The following is a 15837-nucleotide window of genomic DNA, read 5'->3' as shown; positions in this document are numbered from 1 at the left end:
TTTTCGATGGTTACGCCATGGCGAACTTTGTCTGGATAAAATACCCCAACAAGGTTAACTTCAACTATAAAAAACTACATTTTTGGGTAAAATGAGGCGATTATTTATTTAAAAGTAAGTAAGAACGGTAACGAACATAATACAGCAAACACAACATTAAAATACTGCTAAAACTAATTGGTACCAGTTGAACCGAAGCCCCCTTCTCCACGAGCAGTTTCAGTTAAATCCTGTAAATACACTGTTATGAATCCAGTAACAACTTTATTTTTGCGCAACATACCTTCACTTCTTCGATGTCGGGGTAATAAATACGTTGACAGATAAACTGTGCGATACGATCTCCACTTTTAATCTCAAAAGGGGTATCTGAGTGGTTGAATAACACGACTTTGATGACCCCTCTATAGTCCTCATCGACAACTCCAGCTACAGTGCATAAACCATGAGTAACTTTCGCATTTAATAACACACAACTTACCTCCAACGTCGATGAAATTCTTGACTGCAAGACCCGACCTGGGGGCAATTCTTCCATAGCAGCCTTCAGGAAGTTGTACCTTGATGCCTGTGTCCACTAATGCTTTGCCGCGCGCGGGAACTGTGCAGTCGTAAGCACTTTTTAAGTCATAACCGGCGGCTTTTAGGGAGCCTTTAGTTGGTGGGTAAGCTTCAGGAACCACTTTGGTGTATCTCAACACAAGACTTGTAGAAGGCATCTTTGGGGCTGTAGTTTCTGCTGGGGGTTTCTCCGAACTGTTCCTAACGGCTGCTGCTAACGGTCTGGGAAAACGGGCGCGAATTTGTGTTGACAATAGCTCTTTGCCGCCAATTCTTAGCACCTGCCACACTGCTACCGGCATCTTGCGAAAAAGGTAAGAAAAAAGCTCGAAAAAAAGCGCCAAACAGCCGAGTTAAAATTCTCATTGGTCTCTCCAGTTTTCAAAAAAATTTAATCGAAGGAAAGGGTTTTTGTCAAATTATTTCAACACCTTGTCAATAGTGAGGTTAGTTTGTCACTATTGGTGGGTCATCATTTGAAAAAAGATTTTTTTAATAGTTAAAAGCTTACAATCATTAAGGACTGCCCTTTAGACATGTTTAAACTTGCATTATTTTTGCACACAGCTTGTTATGACTTGTTAGGTTAGAAAATCGGGGACTACGTGAAATATAAATATTGCGCAAATGCGCACATTCAAAATATAACAATGCTGACATCAATATCATTCTGATTAAAATACTCAATCAAAACTTGACAATTATCTTATCAAGGTGTCAAGACAAATCATATGAGACAAAGATTTACATATAAATTTTATTAAGGTTATTAAGAACACACTTGCTCCAACAACCTGCCAGTGAAAAACGCTAATATTAACATAGAAACAGTTTGGATATCTAAATACAATGACTAATACAAAATGCCTCTATAATATAATAAAATTGGAATGAAGGCACTATAAAACAAAATTATCAGTAGGATAGCCTATAATAAATTAGTATAAATGCACTCCATAGCTAGTGTCTTCTGTATTAACCAGACATGATCAATTTCACAAATTCTTCATAATTAACATTCCCTTGCGAATCTTCCTGCCCTTGGAGCAACTGTTCCACTTCATCATCTGTCAACTTCTCCCCAAGAGTGGTCAACAGGTGACGCAACTCCGCTGAACTAATATATCCGTTGCCATCTTTATCAAAGTGGCGGAGTCCCTCAATAAAATCATCAGCGGTGTCTGCGCTTCTCGATTTAGAAATCTGTTGGTAGATGGGGAGAAAGACTTCGAATGACACCCGTTCGTCTGGTTTATGCTGGTGGGTGTATTTTTTCACATCGGATTCTGTGGGGTTCTGCCCCAGCGCGCGTAGCGCATCGCCTATTTGGCGTACGTGGATTTTTCCGTCCCCTCTGTTGTCAAAGAGTTGGAAGGCCTCTTGGAATTCTACAATAAGTGAATGTAGATTAGTCAACTTGAAAAATATTTACCTTCAAGAGAAGTTAAAGTGAATTTGCTATGCGGTTCGTACAGATACATGATAACTTTATTCACAGACTGCTGATGAACATCTGCGTTTCTCACCTAAGTGAGATTGATGAAATCGTGGTAACTTTCAAAACAGCACCATATATGGACGAAATCGACAGTATGAATCATTGAGTTTATTTTGCGGGTGTATCTGTTCTTATTTATTTTGAGTTTTGGCATATTTACATGTTAATGTGAATTTGTACTAAATGTGAATGGTCATATGTGTCGAAAAATAGTTCTTTGTGGAAAAGTATGCAAGGAAATAGAGCGAAACTTTATAAATATGAGAGTGTATGAGTAAGGAAAAATGAAAGGCGGGGCTACTCAGCCTAGTTTTGTGTTTCTCTGCACATACCGGCCATCTGGTCTTCGGTGTAATTTGCCTGCAATTAATACAAGAAGTAGTAACCCAAGTTTGCGATTGTTAGATTGTTTTTAAGTGAAATTTTAATTTTTTAACGCTAAAGTTACTTACCATTGTCGTTATTTGCATTCACTTGAATAACTGTCAAATATCACTGATTAAACGTGGTCCTATGCAGGCAACCAATTATACACCACGAGCGCCAAATTTAAATTATTATTTGTTGTAAGCAAAATTTGGTACTAATAATTTTGCTGTTACTATTTTGCTGCAGTTTTAAACACAAAAATGAGAGAAATTTGTTTAAGCAGAGCCCGAGTTTTATATTTAGAACATTATTACTGGATTGATTGGTTTCTGGAATTTACTACCTCAAATTATAAATTGGAAAAATTCCAGCTAAACACCGTTAAATTAGTCTCGTTAAAAATAAATTATAGTGCTGATATGATGCAAGTTTGAAAGTGAATCATTAGAAAGAATTTCTAATTGAATTATTGCTGTTATAAATTGCTACTAAAATATACCTGTTCAAGCCAATTTGATCTTTAGGTGTAAAATTAATAATTTTTATTATTACTAGAATGAGTCACAAATACATTTTTTTAGGTCTACAATTAATAGTTTTTGTAGTTATTGAAATTACTCATAGATAGTTGAATTCTAGACAAAAATGTCGGGTTATCTACTCAGGACATTTTGAATAAAAAAAAAAGTCAAAATCAAATGTTTTGAGTCTAGCTATACAAGTTCAAAGATAACGAGGTTGCCGATTTATACCTCGAGTGTTGGTGGGCATTCTTTCAAAGTGAAGAGAGAGTTTTCGACTAATTCAACACCAATTTTTCTAAATATAAATAATGATAAAATAATAATAATTTTATATTTTTCCAATAATAGCTAATTAACTGAACACTGACCAAAGTTAATAATGTAATTTAGCTTAAAATTATGTATAACAATGTGTATTTTTGGTCGCCTATCATTACTCCTACTAATTTTTATGTGGTTAATTTAGGATTTTATGATTTCAGAAAAAAAAATTCGTCGAAGGTTATTTCGATATAACTTCTCTCGCCCTTGAGTTATAGTCTGACAAATCCCGCTTCTGGATTTTAAGCAGGTAACCAACGGGAAATTACTCAGTACATGGTTAACTTTGACTGTTTATGTTTATCCTTCGAAAGAAGTCGATTAGCGGTTAAAAGAAAATGAAATTTGTTTGATTTTGTCTCCTCGGCGCAGAGAAGAATACTGATATAATGAAGCACACTAAAAAATTTGAATAAGCTTAAAATATTTACAAGATTTTACAGCATTCGGCTTTTGCATTTTCAAAGTTAAATTAAAAAACGTAGTTATGAAATTTTCATTTTTCTCACAAACGTGTGGATGCCAAGAGTAAAAACTAAACCCGGATTTATAAATCACACAAGCAAGAGTATGTAATTCTATAAAATTTAAGTAACATTTATTTGGTAAAAATGTAAAATGACGTCATCATTTCTTAGGGGGGCATAAACGAAAACATTTTGATTAATGATTTACTATGTTTACGATAACCTTAAGACTGTTGTAAATTTTCAGAGCATTTTGTTCTGCAATTTCGAAGTTAAATTCCAAAATTTATTACACAATTTTGATTTTAAAAACTATAAAACTAAAAAAAATACTATTATAAATTTTGGAGATGACGTCATCTCACTCATAGTGGGGATGATTAGCCAAATTTTGGTTGGTGTTTTACCATCTACAAAAAATTTTAAATTTTGAAAATGTGGCATGAAAAGTGTCCTGAGCACGTACACCGATATTTTTTGTCTGGAATTCAATTAATTATGACTAATTTTGCTAATTATAAAAACTGTAGATTTTAGTACCTCTAAAAATTATGTAATTATGGGATTATGACTAATTTTAATAATCATAAAATTTATTGATTTTAGCTTAAAAATTAAATTGTCCCGAACATTTATATTTTATATATTTTAATAGTTAAATTAAACATTCTGCTTTTGACTTCTGTTTGTTTGTAAATTTCATGGACATCCGGAAGACTGCGAAATGTTTAAATGATGCTAAAATCCACTGAGCCACATTTCGAACTAATTAAAACCATTATAAAGATACGTACAAGGTGAACAATGTATGGAACGAATTCATGATCGGCCACGTGATATGCTGAAATGTCTTATGAAGGCATCCTAATGGAAATGTAGGGGATGATGGGGTAAGATGGGGCGTGATTATTAATTGTTTATGTTAATGTAATTATGAAGAACTGCTGTTTGTTTTATTTTACCACTAATAGAAAGGAGGCCCAAGTCTATTAACATTTGTTTTATTTCCAAGGTATTTAACGGCATAACTGTTTATTCTATGACGCTTGCCATAAAATCAGTTTGGAAAACAGTTACCTGTACACATATACAAAATAAAGAGGTGGCTCAATTATTAAAATAACGGAAGAATAGTTGTCAAAGTTTATTTCAGAGATATTATATGTGTTTATTCGATGCCAAAGCTGGTGCTCGTTTTATTCCACCTTCCCATACCGCACCACACTTTGAAAAATTCACCCGAAGCTATCCCAATAAATATAAACTCTTGCATTATTTTAAATAATCAAGAAAAATCCAGTGACTTTTACCTACACTTACACCTATTACGAGTGATAATCAGCTATTGCCATGCTAATCAGTCACGATAATTTACATTAACCGTGTAAATATAGTAATTTTCGGTAATTGGATTAACTGAATCGGAACCAAGGTAAAATTCCTGAAAAAGAATGTTGTTAGATTCGTGTTTTAATTCGGTTAATTGGGCAAATATGAGGAGACAAACCGTTTTAGGGAAGAGTATCCATGTGGTATGTTTTATGCAAATTAAATTTCCTGTGTAGTTGCCGCGTCAAAGTAAGCCATGGTCTTACGACCTTGATATTTCAATCAAAGCTGGTGGAGACAGTTAGAATGTGACCATTTTCCCACGTCGGAGGAGGCGCCTGCAGAATGCTAACTCGGTAGTCACCGCTTCATGATTATTCAATACATTAATGATTTTAAGTCTCGCATGGGAAATTAGTTCAAACAGATAAAAAAAAGTCGTTTCGGTTTAATGTATAGCACATATACCTAATTTACTTTGATAAGTATTGTTATTGAGTGCACATGCGTAGTAGGTGCAGGCGCATAACTGACGAATACTTAGACCAAATAAAATTTTATCTAGCCGACTGAAAGCTCTGAACAAAAGTGCAATTGGACTGTGAAAATGAAAATATATGTTCTCCAAAACCTATCAGGTTTACGGCTCTCGTAAAATTAGCTGACCACAAGTAAACATGTCTGTTACTATTTGTGGGGAGACTGCTGGGTAAGTAATAAATCATGTTCCAAACATCGCAAGAGCCGGCTTAAATGGAACTTCAGTGTTGGACTTTGTAATAAAACTTTTGTGTCAGATTTATTGAAACATATAGGCGATATAAAACAAAAATGGAAAAGGGTTTGGGCAGGCAGTTCCATAAATTTTGCTAATTTTTGCCAACCCTCACATAAAAGTAATTATATTCGAACAAGGTAATGTTTGACCCTGAATGATACAAGGGTGCAGTGGCACACACCGAACAGGTTATTTACAAGCCTGAAATTGTCCTATTGTAAAATTTGGAAGAATGGAATAATATTATGAGGACCATAAAATCTTACAAGTTTTGGAGATTTTTTTGCCCGAAAACTTCAAAAGTTCAAAAACTGACACTATTAACTTGATAACAAGAAGATTAAGACTGATGCTATCAAAATTCGCGATTTTCAATTGTGGATTTATTTTTTTCTGAATACAAACTGTATATTCTGACAAAATTTTCGAAGGTGGTGCAGTTTTAAGGCCAGAGAATGTGTGCTTTGCTCAAAAAATTACTTTCAAGCGTTTAAATTTTTCCCCGGCGACCTTTTCCTAATTGTATACTTCGTATGTACTAAGCTTACCAGATATTTAAATCAGGTTGCGCAAATTAACCAGGCGTGCCCCAGGAGAGAGACGAATACTCAGTCTACTAAACAAGGATAAATAAAGAACAGTCATTTTATGGACACTCGTGTGGTATGCCTGCTGTGACGTAAACAAAAATACTCAGTTCGGGCGGCTGTAAATTGCGTTAAAATTAGCACTCACGGATTGCCATTTTTGCACGATGAGTTACTGGTGCCAAAAAAAGCCTTGAATAAAGGAGCGAGTGATCTTTGTATCGTTGGTGTTAACTTCAGACACCTAATACACCCAATATGCACTTAATGTCGACCAGAGGTCATGATTTCGAACTACACGAGTTATAGAATTTTAAAAGAATGCACTTCGCTCTTCTGATGAAGGTGATTGGATTGTTGTCGAGAGGAAGTGGTTGTTGCAGAATTAGGTATATGTTTTAAAGTACAAAAAGTGTGAATATTTTGTATTTTTCGACGAAAAAATTATAAAGTAGTTGCGAGTTTATACACAAAATATTTTGTGACAAATTACGACAACTTTAGTTAACAAGAAAATCTGTTAGTAGAGGTTACATAGACAACTTTAAAATTGTCTGACCCATTTTCTTTCAATTAGAAGTGAATACGATTAGCATTTTAAAATTTTTTGGTTTTATCATAACAGGAAGCCACTAAAATACTGCATACTGATTTTTGCATTAAATTTCATCAATATTTAAATAAATAAGTGGACAGATATTTTATTTTTATGACTTAATAATAAATAAATACATTTTTAATCTTCAGTGCAAAGTTTTGTTGTCTTTTTTAATAATTCACACCACACCTCGATGAAGAATGTTCAAAAGTTTAAACTAATGTAGTCGGTCAAAATCAATTAAGATATGAGTAAATCTTGGTATTTTGTGTGGTCTGGGAAAGTCCATTGCCATGAAAAGATCTTTCTTTAATGTAACACAAGTTAATACCGCGTGATCAGAAAAGGCTGAGTCTGTTGGCAGTATTTAAAAAAAAAAAGTGAACTTTTCTTGCGTTTATGTTGGCATAACGGAAGTAATTGTGTGACAGATGTGTCAGTCATGCGATAAATTTAGGTTATATTTTGGATACATTTTGCAAATTAAAAATGTCAACAGTCTGTCAATCTTGACGCTGATACCCTGAAATTGTTGAAATCATCATAAACCAATTTCAACTAAAAATCCAGTCTTGCCAATGCTTGTTAGTGTTGTTATCTTTTATTTACTACAAATTTACAGGTGTCTTTGATGTTATCGTGAAAGGCACTTTCCGGATTTCAGCTGTAGGTATAAATTAATTCAGTTTAAAGTTAGATCGTTTGGTGGTATTCAGTGCACAAACAGCGATTCCAATAAATTAACATTGCCGATAGCTTAATGACAGTATCTAATTTCGGGCGTTTAGTGTTTATTGGTATCGCTAAGCCATAAAATCCTGAATCGATTAATCATTGATCAATTAGTTTTAAATTGGCTTAATGGAGATAAATATTGTCTGTTTCTTCACAAATTATTGTTTTCCCGAAGTGTTAATTTCTGTCAGTCTAAATTTAGAAGTGTGTAAACATTAATAATCCAAATATGAAGCTGAAATTATCTTGCAAACAGCGTTGTACCTGTGCAACAGCTACCGAGTTAATTGGAATAGTATAGAGTGTGACCCTGAACTGTCTGCTTCGATTGTACTATTAGATCAGCTCTATGGGCGTAGGAATTTGTTGTCTATGCTTTTTAATATCACTTTTACTTTTTATTGGCTTCATTTTGATAAATATTTTAATTGTAAATTTACTAATATAAATCAGATCATAAATCATTCTAATTTAGATAACTGTTTATATTTTTTATAGTCGACTGTGGGTAGAAAGAACGTCCAAGATCACCACTCAATGACGTGCTTCTGGGCAAAATAATCAAAGAATGAAATATAGGACAATTTCTAGTTCGGTTACCTAGATAATATCTCAATTTGCATCAAGACAAATTAATACCATAATAAAAAAAAAATTAAAGGGTTTGGTCCGGCTTTTCTATACCTACTCTAATTTTATAATTATTAAAAGTTTTGACCCTGAATTACTTTCTAACGACGTTTTTTTCCACACATATTTTATTCGACTCTTACAATAGCCACATAGAATAATCTGCAAAGAGGGCGCCTTCGTTAGTACCACACTTACCTTTGTATTGTAGGTACCTGCCTTCCAAACGACTGCAGTCAAGGCTATCAAAAATGATTTACTACCTACATTGCGGCAAGAATAATAATTTATGGTGCATTTAAAGTGCAACAGTGATTGACTTTCTCACTTGCAACGAAAATATTATGTGCAGGGCCATGGAAAGGACACTCGACACTTTTTTTTTTACTTGTCGCTAAATTCTTGATAGTACTGCTCTGATACGGAGACTGTTACGCTTTATTATCCGGTTAAACTTGACGGAGCTATTAAAGTAGCTTATTGTTGGAGATGGTGATTTTATCAGATGCAGAAAACCACGTCATCGAACATTTTTTCTTCTATTTTTCTAAGATAATGAATTATGTTTACGTGGGATCTGTGGAAAATTTTGTTTGCATTATAAAACTGTAAGTTACCTAACAGGACTAGTAGTTTTATTAAATGAAATTTATGCATTTTTTATGTGCTCTTGGCTGGCCCATTTGGCCTAAAGTGGTACAGGAAAAAAAGCGGGCGTGCCAAATTTTATTAATGTATGTGAAAATGTTGAATCACCCATTTAAAATTGATTGCTCTTTTTAGGTGAAACTATAAATTTGGCTTTTAAGCACCTGTTCTAATAAAGAGGTATCTATGACTATTAATGCAGGCCGTGTCATGTTTGCGAAAAAATATAATAAACAACTGGCTTTAATTTGTTTGTTGAAGATTTGTGTTGTATTTGTGAGTCAGGAAATGTGTTTTTCAGTGGTCCGCTTAGAATGTAGTAGCTATAAAAGAAATAACAATTATCTCTTCTACTCATTACCATCAGAGTGTTTTAAATAAGTTATTTCTGTAATTTGTGTGATATTTAAAATTTTTGCATTAACATGGCTCGTATACATTATGTATGAAGTGTGAAATGGTAAAACTTGTCTATTGTGTGGTTATGAATAATTTATCTTTATCTATGGAATAATTAAAAGAGTTTTACTTGCAGATAAGTTGAACTGCTAGACATTTACAAAAAATGCACTTGAATGATTTGTTGCAGAAAGCGAAAATGTATTAAAAAAAAATCATTCTTAAAGTCGACAAAAATAAATTATATGGGCTCTTTATTTTTCGCTAATTAGGCTAAGGCTCACTGCTAAAGCGACCAATGAAGTAATAATTTTTTTTATTATTTTAATGGACTCTGAATTATTCCGCCTCTTTCAGAGTGTGTAACTGTAATGACAACTTCTAACCATCTCCATGGCAACGGTTCAAATGTCATTACTGCTGTGACAGACGACGTATTAAACTTACCAATTAAAACTTTAAAAATGTGTACCATTACTAAGAAGTGGCACATCTGCAATATTTTTAAATTTCGTATGTCACTAGATGCTTAATACTTGGTTGTTAATTTTTAAATGATGAGCAAGTACATGGTAACTTAGGAAAATCAAAGATAACTTAATAATCTTACCCTGAATTAATCAAATATTAGGAAGTAAATCTCATAATCGAGACTATGTTTGGCAATTTTCAGAAAAGATGAAGTTAAGCAGCAAAAACAAAATTTAAAATGAAGAGCTTAGATTTAATTTTAGCACTATGTAGTAACAATGTCAGTTAAAAATTTTTACATTTATTACAAAAATATTCCGATCTTAGACATAAAATGAGAGAATCGTGGGTGGGCATTTACCGAGTCCTGAAAATGTTATACTTATGTTAATGAGGTACATGTAACGAATTAATTATGATCATTTGAATAGGCAAGCTGCATAATTGATTTTCATTGAGCACATTATTAATTTTAAGATTCGTAATGTTTTTAGTATTCCTTGAGATGTCAACAGCCATATTCGATTTGAACAAATTTGTAGTAATTTATTGCAGGATGTGGCATTATAAGTCGATAATGTTATTACAATTTGGACAGATATTAATCTATAAAATATTAACAAAGTAGATACGTTATTTTTATTAAAATTTTTTTAGTTGTATATTTTCGTGTATTATTGTGTCGTTAGAAGTGGATTATTGTCAAATCGACCTTGTTACACAATTTAAAATGTATCTTTTTCAAATCTGAACATTCCAGTTCTATCATTTAGAGATCTTAGAGTATTCGACCATAAAGAATAAGCGAGTCAAATTCTTGAAGTGCAAACGTGTTTCTCAGGAAAGTTGCGGTTCTTTGTAAGTTAAAAGTAATCACTTATATGGTCAACGTAATCAATCAAGGACAAAAATAAAAAGTAAAGCCGCCTTCTATTTTGAAAAAATGCAAATCATTTTGATTGCATTCATGCCGTATTCGTTAATTGCGAAAATGCATAAACTATTTCGTGTAGAAACAGAGATTGATAAACAGGAAACATAAACAAAATTTAAATCAACTTCCGTCTGCTTATATTATTTTATTTCCACCGTTATCGACCCAACGCTGCAGTGATTGTTGTAGATTTCGGAACTAATCAGCTAGGACTATTTTGCATAATTCAAATCAATCTTTAATTACACGTACTGGAGGCTACACTTGAGGTCAAACATAAATTCAATACACATCGCAAAGGTCATAAGTAGGTGCAGTCCCTTTGAGCCAGAAGGCCCCAAGTGGCCGATATTAGCCCCGACCCGCCTTCTTTAGTCAAGCGAGCGCACGTTTTCGAAAGGGCATCCTCAATTTGTTATATCCGAGGCGTGGTTACCTAATTCGTTAAATTATTCCCCGATTTAAATTTCTCCAAGAATTGCTAAATGTGTTTCCGAAACGCATACTTTACAAACTATTGCAGAAATTCCTTTAAAAACGTTCTCGTCAAGGTGGTGGTGGGCCATTGTTAATGTCCCATCTCGTAAGTTCATGGTTATCCCATGGGTAGGGTGTGGTACCGCTATAAATAGAGCAGATTTCGGCTGATTGTCATTGTAAATTCGAACAGCAAATTACCAACATGTTTGTAAAACTGGTAAGTAAAAAAATCGTGAGTGAACAGTGATAGTGACGTGTTTTTCCAGGCCGTATTAGCTTGCACCTTGGCTGTAGCCCTCGCGGTATACAATGGACCTTTGGCTGGTGGAGTCCCTGCGTCCCAGTTCCCCGCAGGAGTTAACCCACAGGCTTGCCCCAACTACCCCAACTGCGCCAACCCCTCCGTAGCCGTCGACCAGTCTCCCGTTTCCCAGTACAGCGCGGCTCCTCAGTACAATCAGGCTCCTCAGTACAACCAAGCCCCTCAGTACAACCCTGCACCTCAATACCAGCCCCAGTACCAACAAGCCCCACAATACGCCCCTCAGCAGTACAACCAGGGTCCTGCCCAGTACGCCCCCAACGTTCAGAACGCTTTGGACCGCGGTGAATACATTGGAGATGGTGACTACCACGGTGAAGGTCTCGCTGAAGCCCTTGCTCCCGGATATCAAGGTACTGGTTCGAGTTGAGATCGCCCGCAGTTTATTAATATGTTCGGTTTCAGGACAAGCTCAAGCCTACAATGCCGCCCCGGCCTACAACCAACAAGCCTACGCTCCTCAGCAGCATCAACTTCCTGCCGGTGTAGGACAACCTGCTCAGATTCCCGCAGGCGTTGATGCCCGCTCCTGTCCCAATTACCCGTTCTGTTCTTAATTTAAACAAGCTAGACTGCCAGCTGACAACATGTTGTTACACAATTTATTTTACAAATTTGTAAATGTTTGTAATATAGTCTAAATCAATTTAATTTAATAAAAGTTAAAAAAAAACCAAATTAGGAGCTTTATTGGGTGCGATGTCATTACGTAGATGAGAAAGGCAAGTGCTGAAACAATCGTGCGTTCTTGAAAAATGCTTTGTTTCACCGGTAAGGTCACAGTCTTATTATGAGACAGAATAAGGAAAGCCTCACCTAATAGAGGTATTTCAACTTTTTATCCGATATCAACAATTTTTTTGTTTAATGCTTGAATATTTACCATGGCAATGAAGCATGAAACCTTGGACATAATGTGACAGAAAGCGAAGGAATAAAGTTTTGTACCGTACATACGTTCATTAACGCAAGGATCGTACCCTATTATTGTACCACTTCTATATTTTATTCCACTTACGTGTGGGATCGGTATTAAAAATATTGATACTGTTACATTTTCTATGCAACGGGTGGATTAGGTGTGGTACCTATATAAATAGAGCACATTTACCTCTTTATTCAGTTCAAATCCAGCAAAATAGCAACATGTTCGTAAAACTGGTAAGTCACCACTACCCTCTCAGTGAGCGCATCCTAAGTGCCAAAAAAGGATTACCAGTGATTCTAGTGGTTGCAGTGTATGTGTGAATCGAGTCGGGGAAGCACCCACATTCATCGTGCCATCCATCATTCACAGTACCATCCTAAAAGTGCTTTCTTTGTAGTATTATTATTTCCGTGGTACCGTTACGTCGCAGCTCTTTCAATTACCAAACTATCGCTAACTCTCATTAGCATTTAAAGTACCCACGATAATGTAAACAAGATGCAAATATCTCATTTTACAGTCACTCCAGCAGTTCCGTACTAACTTTGGCATTTTTCAGACAGTGTTAGCTTGCTCTATAGCAGTGGCCGTTGGCGTGTGGAATGGTCCTCTTGCTGGAGGAGTACCTGCGCACCAGTTCCCCGCAGGCATCAGCCCCCAAGCGTGTCCCAACTTCCCCCACTGCAGCAACCCCTCCCTAGCCGCCAACCCCAACGCCCCCGCCCCCTACAACCCCAACCCCGTTCCCCAGTACAATGGGTACAACCCTGGACAACAATACGGCGGATACAATCCCGCACCTGTTCCACAGTACAACCCATCTCTTCAAGCCGCTTTGGACAGAGGTGAGTACGTTGGAGACGGGGATTACCACGGAGAAGGACTCGCCGAAGCTCTGGCTCCTGGATATGCTGGTGAGTTGGTGAAGGGGGTTAAAGTTTAGAGTGATTTGGATTTTTTTCTAGGACAACACGGTGGCTACAATCCACAACCGGCATACAATCCTGCTCCTGCTTACAATCCTGGGCTTCCTGCTGGAGTGCCGGCCCAGATTCCGGCTGGTGTTGACGCCAGGTCTTGCCCTAATTATCCATTCTGTCACTAGAGCAAGTTGGGCAGTCAGCTGACAACATGTTAGCTTTTTAGGTTTAATTTTTTATTTGATGCTGTGTTCTAAAATTTCCTGTAAAATAGGGTATTTTGATATGCAATTAACGAAGACTTGTGTACGACAACTACAATCAGATGCTGTAAATTATATATTTGTGTACTGTATAAAGAAGATATAAATAAATAAATATTTCCATAATTTTTATTAAGTTGTTTTTGTTTGACAATTTTAAGTTAATTACTTATTTAAAATATATTGCAGTGTCTTGGACGTGTTTCGTAAAATAAATAAGTGGTCATAACTTTATTAGACCTAATAATATGTTATTTGGTCTATGATACATATCAATATACTGTTGCAGTGATCATTAAATATGTAAAATAGTCCAAAATTGCATTGAGGCTATAAGTAAATTATCGTGTACCAACATAAAGTTCTACTAAATTATGTGCAGAGATATCGTAAATTACTAAATAAACTTTTGTGAATAAAGTCTTTCAAAATATTTCTCATAAAAGTTGTTTGTTTGAGTGGGCGTTGGTTAATTTTATAGTTCGAAAGTATGTATAACATTGAAGTTAAAACTAACAACAACCCAAAACAAATTATTTCATTTTAACATTAATTTATTACTATTGTAATTTTTTTCAGGAAGACAATTTAAGATTAATGCGAACCTGCACCGTGAGAAAGCTATGTGGCCTACAGAGTTGTTGTAAAGTCGCAGACAAATTAAGTGCTTTAATTTGTTAAAATTTTGAAGGTTTAACCACTACATTAAAGTGTCGAAGTAGAATGACAGAGGTGACGGCAAGTAAATTTTTAAGAGTTTCTTGTTTATCGAGTACGTCTGATTTAGTTTGCAATTTCATAAAAAGACAAAAAAACAAAATGAATCACATTTAACACCACGGTCCTCCTCCAACGAGTATAACTAGTGTAAGACCAGTTATTAATGATTTTCTAATCGTAAATGTGTAAAACTTTGACTATTCCGTCAACACGTGCTATTTTTGTTTTATTATGTGTAAATTTACTTCCAATACAATTTAACTGCAATAATGTAAAGGTTTGTTTATTTAAACAAATGTGTTTTTACACGTGCCAGGAATTTTACTAATTCAGGCTTCACTCTTTTTTTAACACTATATAGTTAAAGTTCTAGATCTTTTTACTTAAGTTACTACATTACCTACAAAGGAGCGGACGGAATCTGCTGAACCACGACTACCACGACTACTGAAAAGGCCCCTTGTGTTTTATTTTCGAAGTAGTAAGAAAGAATCTCGTATCCGGGTTTTAAAGTAGTTTGAAAGAATCTCAGCAACCCCTTGTGCCTGGTTTTTGATGTAGTTTGATAGAATTTCGGGAACCCCTTCTGTATTGTGTTTGAAGTTAGTAGTTTGAATGAATCTTGAGGATCCCTTGTCTTGTTTTTGAAGTAGTTTGAAAGAATCTCAGGAACCCCTTTTGTTTTGTTTTAGAAGTAGTTTGAAAGGATCTCGGAAATCCCTTGTGCCTGGTTTTTGAAGTAGTTTGAAAGAATCTTGGGGATTCTATGTCTTGTTTTTAAGTAATTTGAAACAATCTAGCCGTCCTCAGTGTTTTGTTTTTGAATTAGTTTGAAAGAAGCTCGGCTATTCCTTTCATTTTGTTTTTGAAGTAGTTTGAAAGAATCTTGGGGACCCCCTGTGGTTCCCCTGTGGTTTGTTTTTGAAGTATTGAAAGAATTTTGGCGTTCCCTTGTTTTTTGTTTTTGAAGTAGTTTGAAAATATTTTGGAGATCTCTTGCCTTGTTTTTTGAATTAGTTTGAAAGAATTTCGGAGATTCCTTTCGTTTTGTTTTTGAAGTAATTTGAAGGAATTTCGGGGACATCTTGTGCTTTGTTTTTGAAGTAGTTTGAAACAATTTCGGAGATACCTTGTCTTGTTTTTGAAGTGATTGTAAAGAATCTGGAAGACTTCATGTGTCTTGTAATTTGATAGAATCTCATAGTACCGTGATTAAGTGAGGATGGGACCTGCTGTACCATAGCGGGGAAATTTTAGGCCGGCGCCTGAAGGTCGAAATTTTACTTCATTTGAAAGTATACAGAATTTGAATTTTGGTAGCGGCGCTCTGGTGTACCATGAGTACCGGCGCCTCT

General features: G+C 35.2%; 3 protein-coding genes and 1 long non-coding RNA gene across 5 annotated transcripts; 1 reads left to right on the top strand and 3 right to left on the bottom strand.

The window, feature by feature from the left end:
• Nucleotides 1-79: 79 nt before the first annotated feature.
• On the bottom strand, nt 80-1183 carry LOC135134250 (deoxyuridine 5'-triphosphate nucleotidohydrolase-like). The gene is made up of 3 exons (XM_064062879.1): nt 482-1183; nt 284-429; nt 80-230 (listed from the first exon to the last, which is right to left on the bottom strand). Exons 1-3 carry the CDS (start codon nt 861-863, stop codon nt 174-176), a joined length of 585 nt encoding a protein of 194 aa, XP_063918949.1. The 5' UTR covers nt 864-1183; the 3' UTR covers nt 80-173.
• A 121-nt stretch (nt 1184-1304) lies between these two features.
• LOC135134251 (myosin-2 essential light chain) lies at nt 1305-2588 on the bottom strand. 2 transcript variants are annotated; one of them, XM_064062881.1, is made up of 3 exons: nt 2512-2588; nt 2392-2419; nt 1305-1949 (listed from the first exon to the last, which is right to left on the bottom strand). In XM_064062881.1, the coding sequence occupies exons 1-3, from the start codon at nt 2527-2529 to the stop codon at nt 1537-1539; spliced, it is 459 nt and encodes a 152-aa protein (XP_063918951.1). In that variant the 5' UTR covers nt 2530-2588; the 3' UTR covers nt 1305-1536. The 2 variants fall into 2 exon arrangements, with proteins under 2 accessions (XP_063918951.1, XP_063918950.1); XM_064062880.1 differs by lacking the exons at nt 2392-2419; nt 2512-2588 and adding an exon at nt 1994-2361.
• Nucleotides 2589-4871: 2283 nt separating this feature from the next.
• Nucleotides 4872-6051, bottom strand: LOC135134341 (uncharacterized). The gene is made up of 2 exons (XR_010281288.1): nt 5248-6051; nt 4872-5181 (listed from the first exon to the last, which is right to left on the bottom strand). It is a non-coding gene; the product is annotated as an uncharacterized LOC135134341 (long non-coding RNA).
• Nucleotides 6052-11441: 5390 nt separating this feature from the next.
• On the top strand, nt 11442-12329 carry LOC135134500 (chromosomal replication initiator protein DnaA-like). The gene is made up of 3 exons (XM_064063201.1): nt 11442-11546; nt 11596-12004; nt 12057-12329. Exons 1-3 carry the CDS (start codon nt 11532-11534, stop codon nt 12206-12208), a joined length of 576 nt encoding a protein of 191 aa, XP_063919271.1. The 5' UTR covers nt 11442-11531; the 3' UTR covers nt 12209-12329.
• The last annotated feature ends 3508 nt before the right edge of the window (nt 12330-15837 follow it).

Source organism: Zophobas morio, unplaced genomic scaffold, assembly GCF_036711695.1.
Source record: "Zophobas morio isolate AGI-343-1 ecotype UQ-CSIRO unplaced genomic scaffold, CSIRO_AGI_Zmor_V1 ptg000023l, whole genome shotgun sequence".
NCBI lineage: Eukaryota > Metazoa > Arthropoda > Insecta > Coleoptera > Tenebrionidae > Zophobas > Zophobas morio.
The sequence above is the reverse complement of the archived record's forward strand: the minus strand, read 5'-3'. Positions and strand labels throughout refer to the sequence as shown.

What these genes read in the sequence shown, in the direction of transcription:
- LOC135134251 (XM_064062880.1), bottom strand. Translation starts at nt 2,042, where the DNA reads ATGTATCTGTACGAACCGCATAGCAAATTCACTTTAACTTCTCTTGAA. An exon ending in CACTTTAACTTCTCTTGAAG is followed by an intron (nt 1,950 to 1,993) that starts GTAAATATTTTT and finishes CACTTATTGTAG; the next exon opens with AATTCCAAGAGGCCTTCCAA.
- LOC135134250 (XM_064062879.1), bottom strand. Translation starts at nt 863, where the DNA reads ATGCCGGTAGCAGTGTGGCAGGTGCTAAGAATTGGCGGCAAAGAGCTA. An exon ending in GAATTTCATCGACGTTGGAG is followed by an intron (nt 430 to 481) that starts GTAAGTTGTGTG and finishes TATGCACTGTAG; the next exon opens with CTGGAGTTGTCGATGAGGAC. An exon ending in CCGACATCGAAGAAGTGAAG is followed by an intron (nt 231 to 283) that starts GTATGTTGCGCA and finishes GTGTATTTACAG; the next exon opens with GATTTAACTGAAACTGCTCG.
- LOC135134500 (XM_064063201.1), top strand. An exon ending in CCTTGCTCCCGGATATCAAG is followed by an intron (nt 12,005 to 12,056) that starts GTACTGGTTCGA and finishes GTTCGGTTTCAG; the next exon opens with GACAAGCTCAAGCCTACAAT.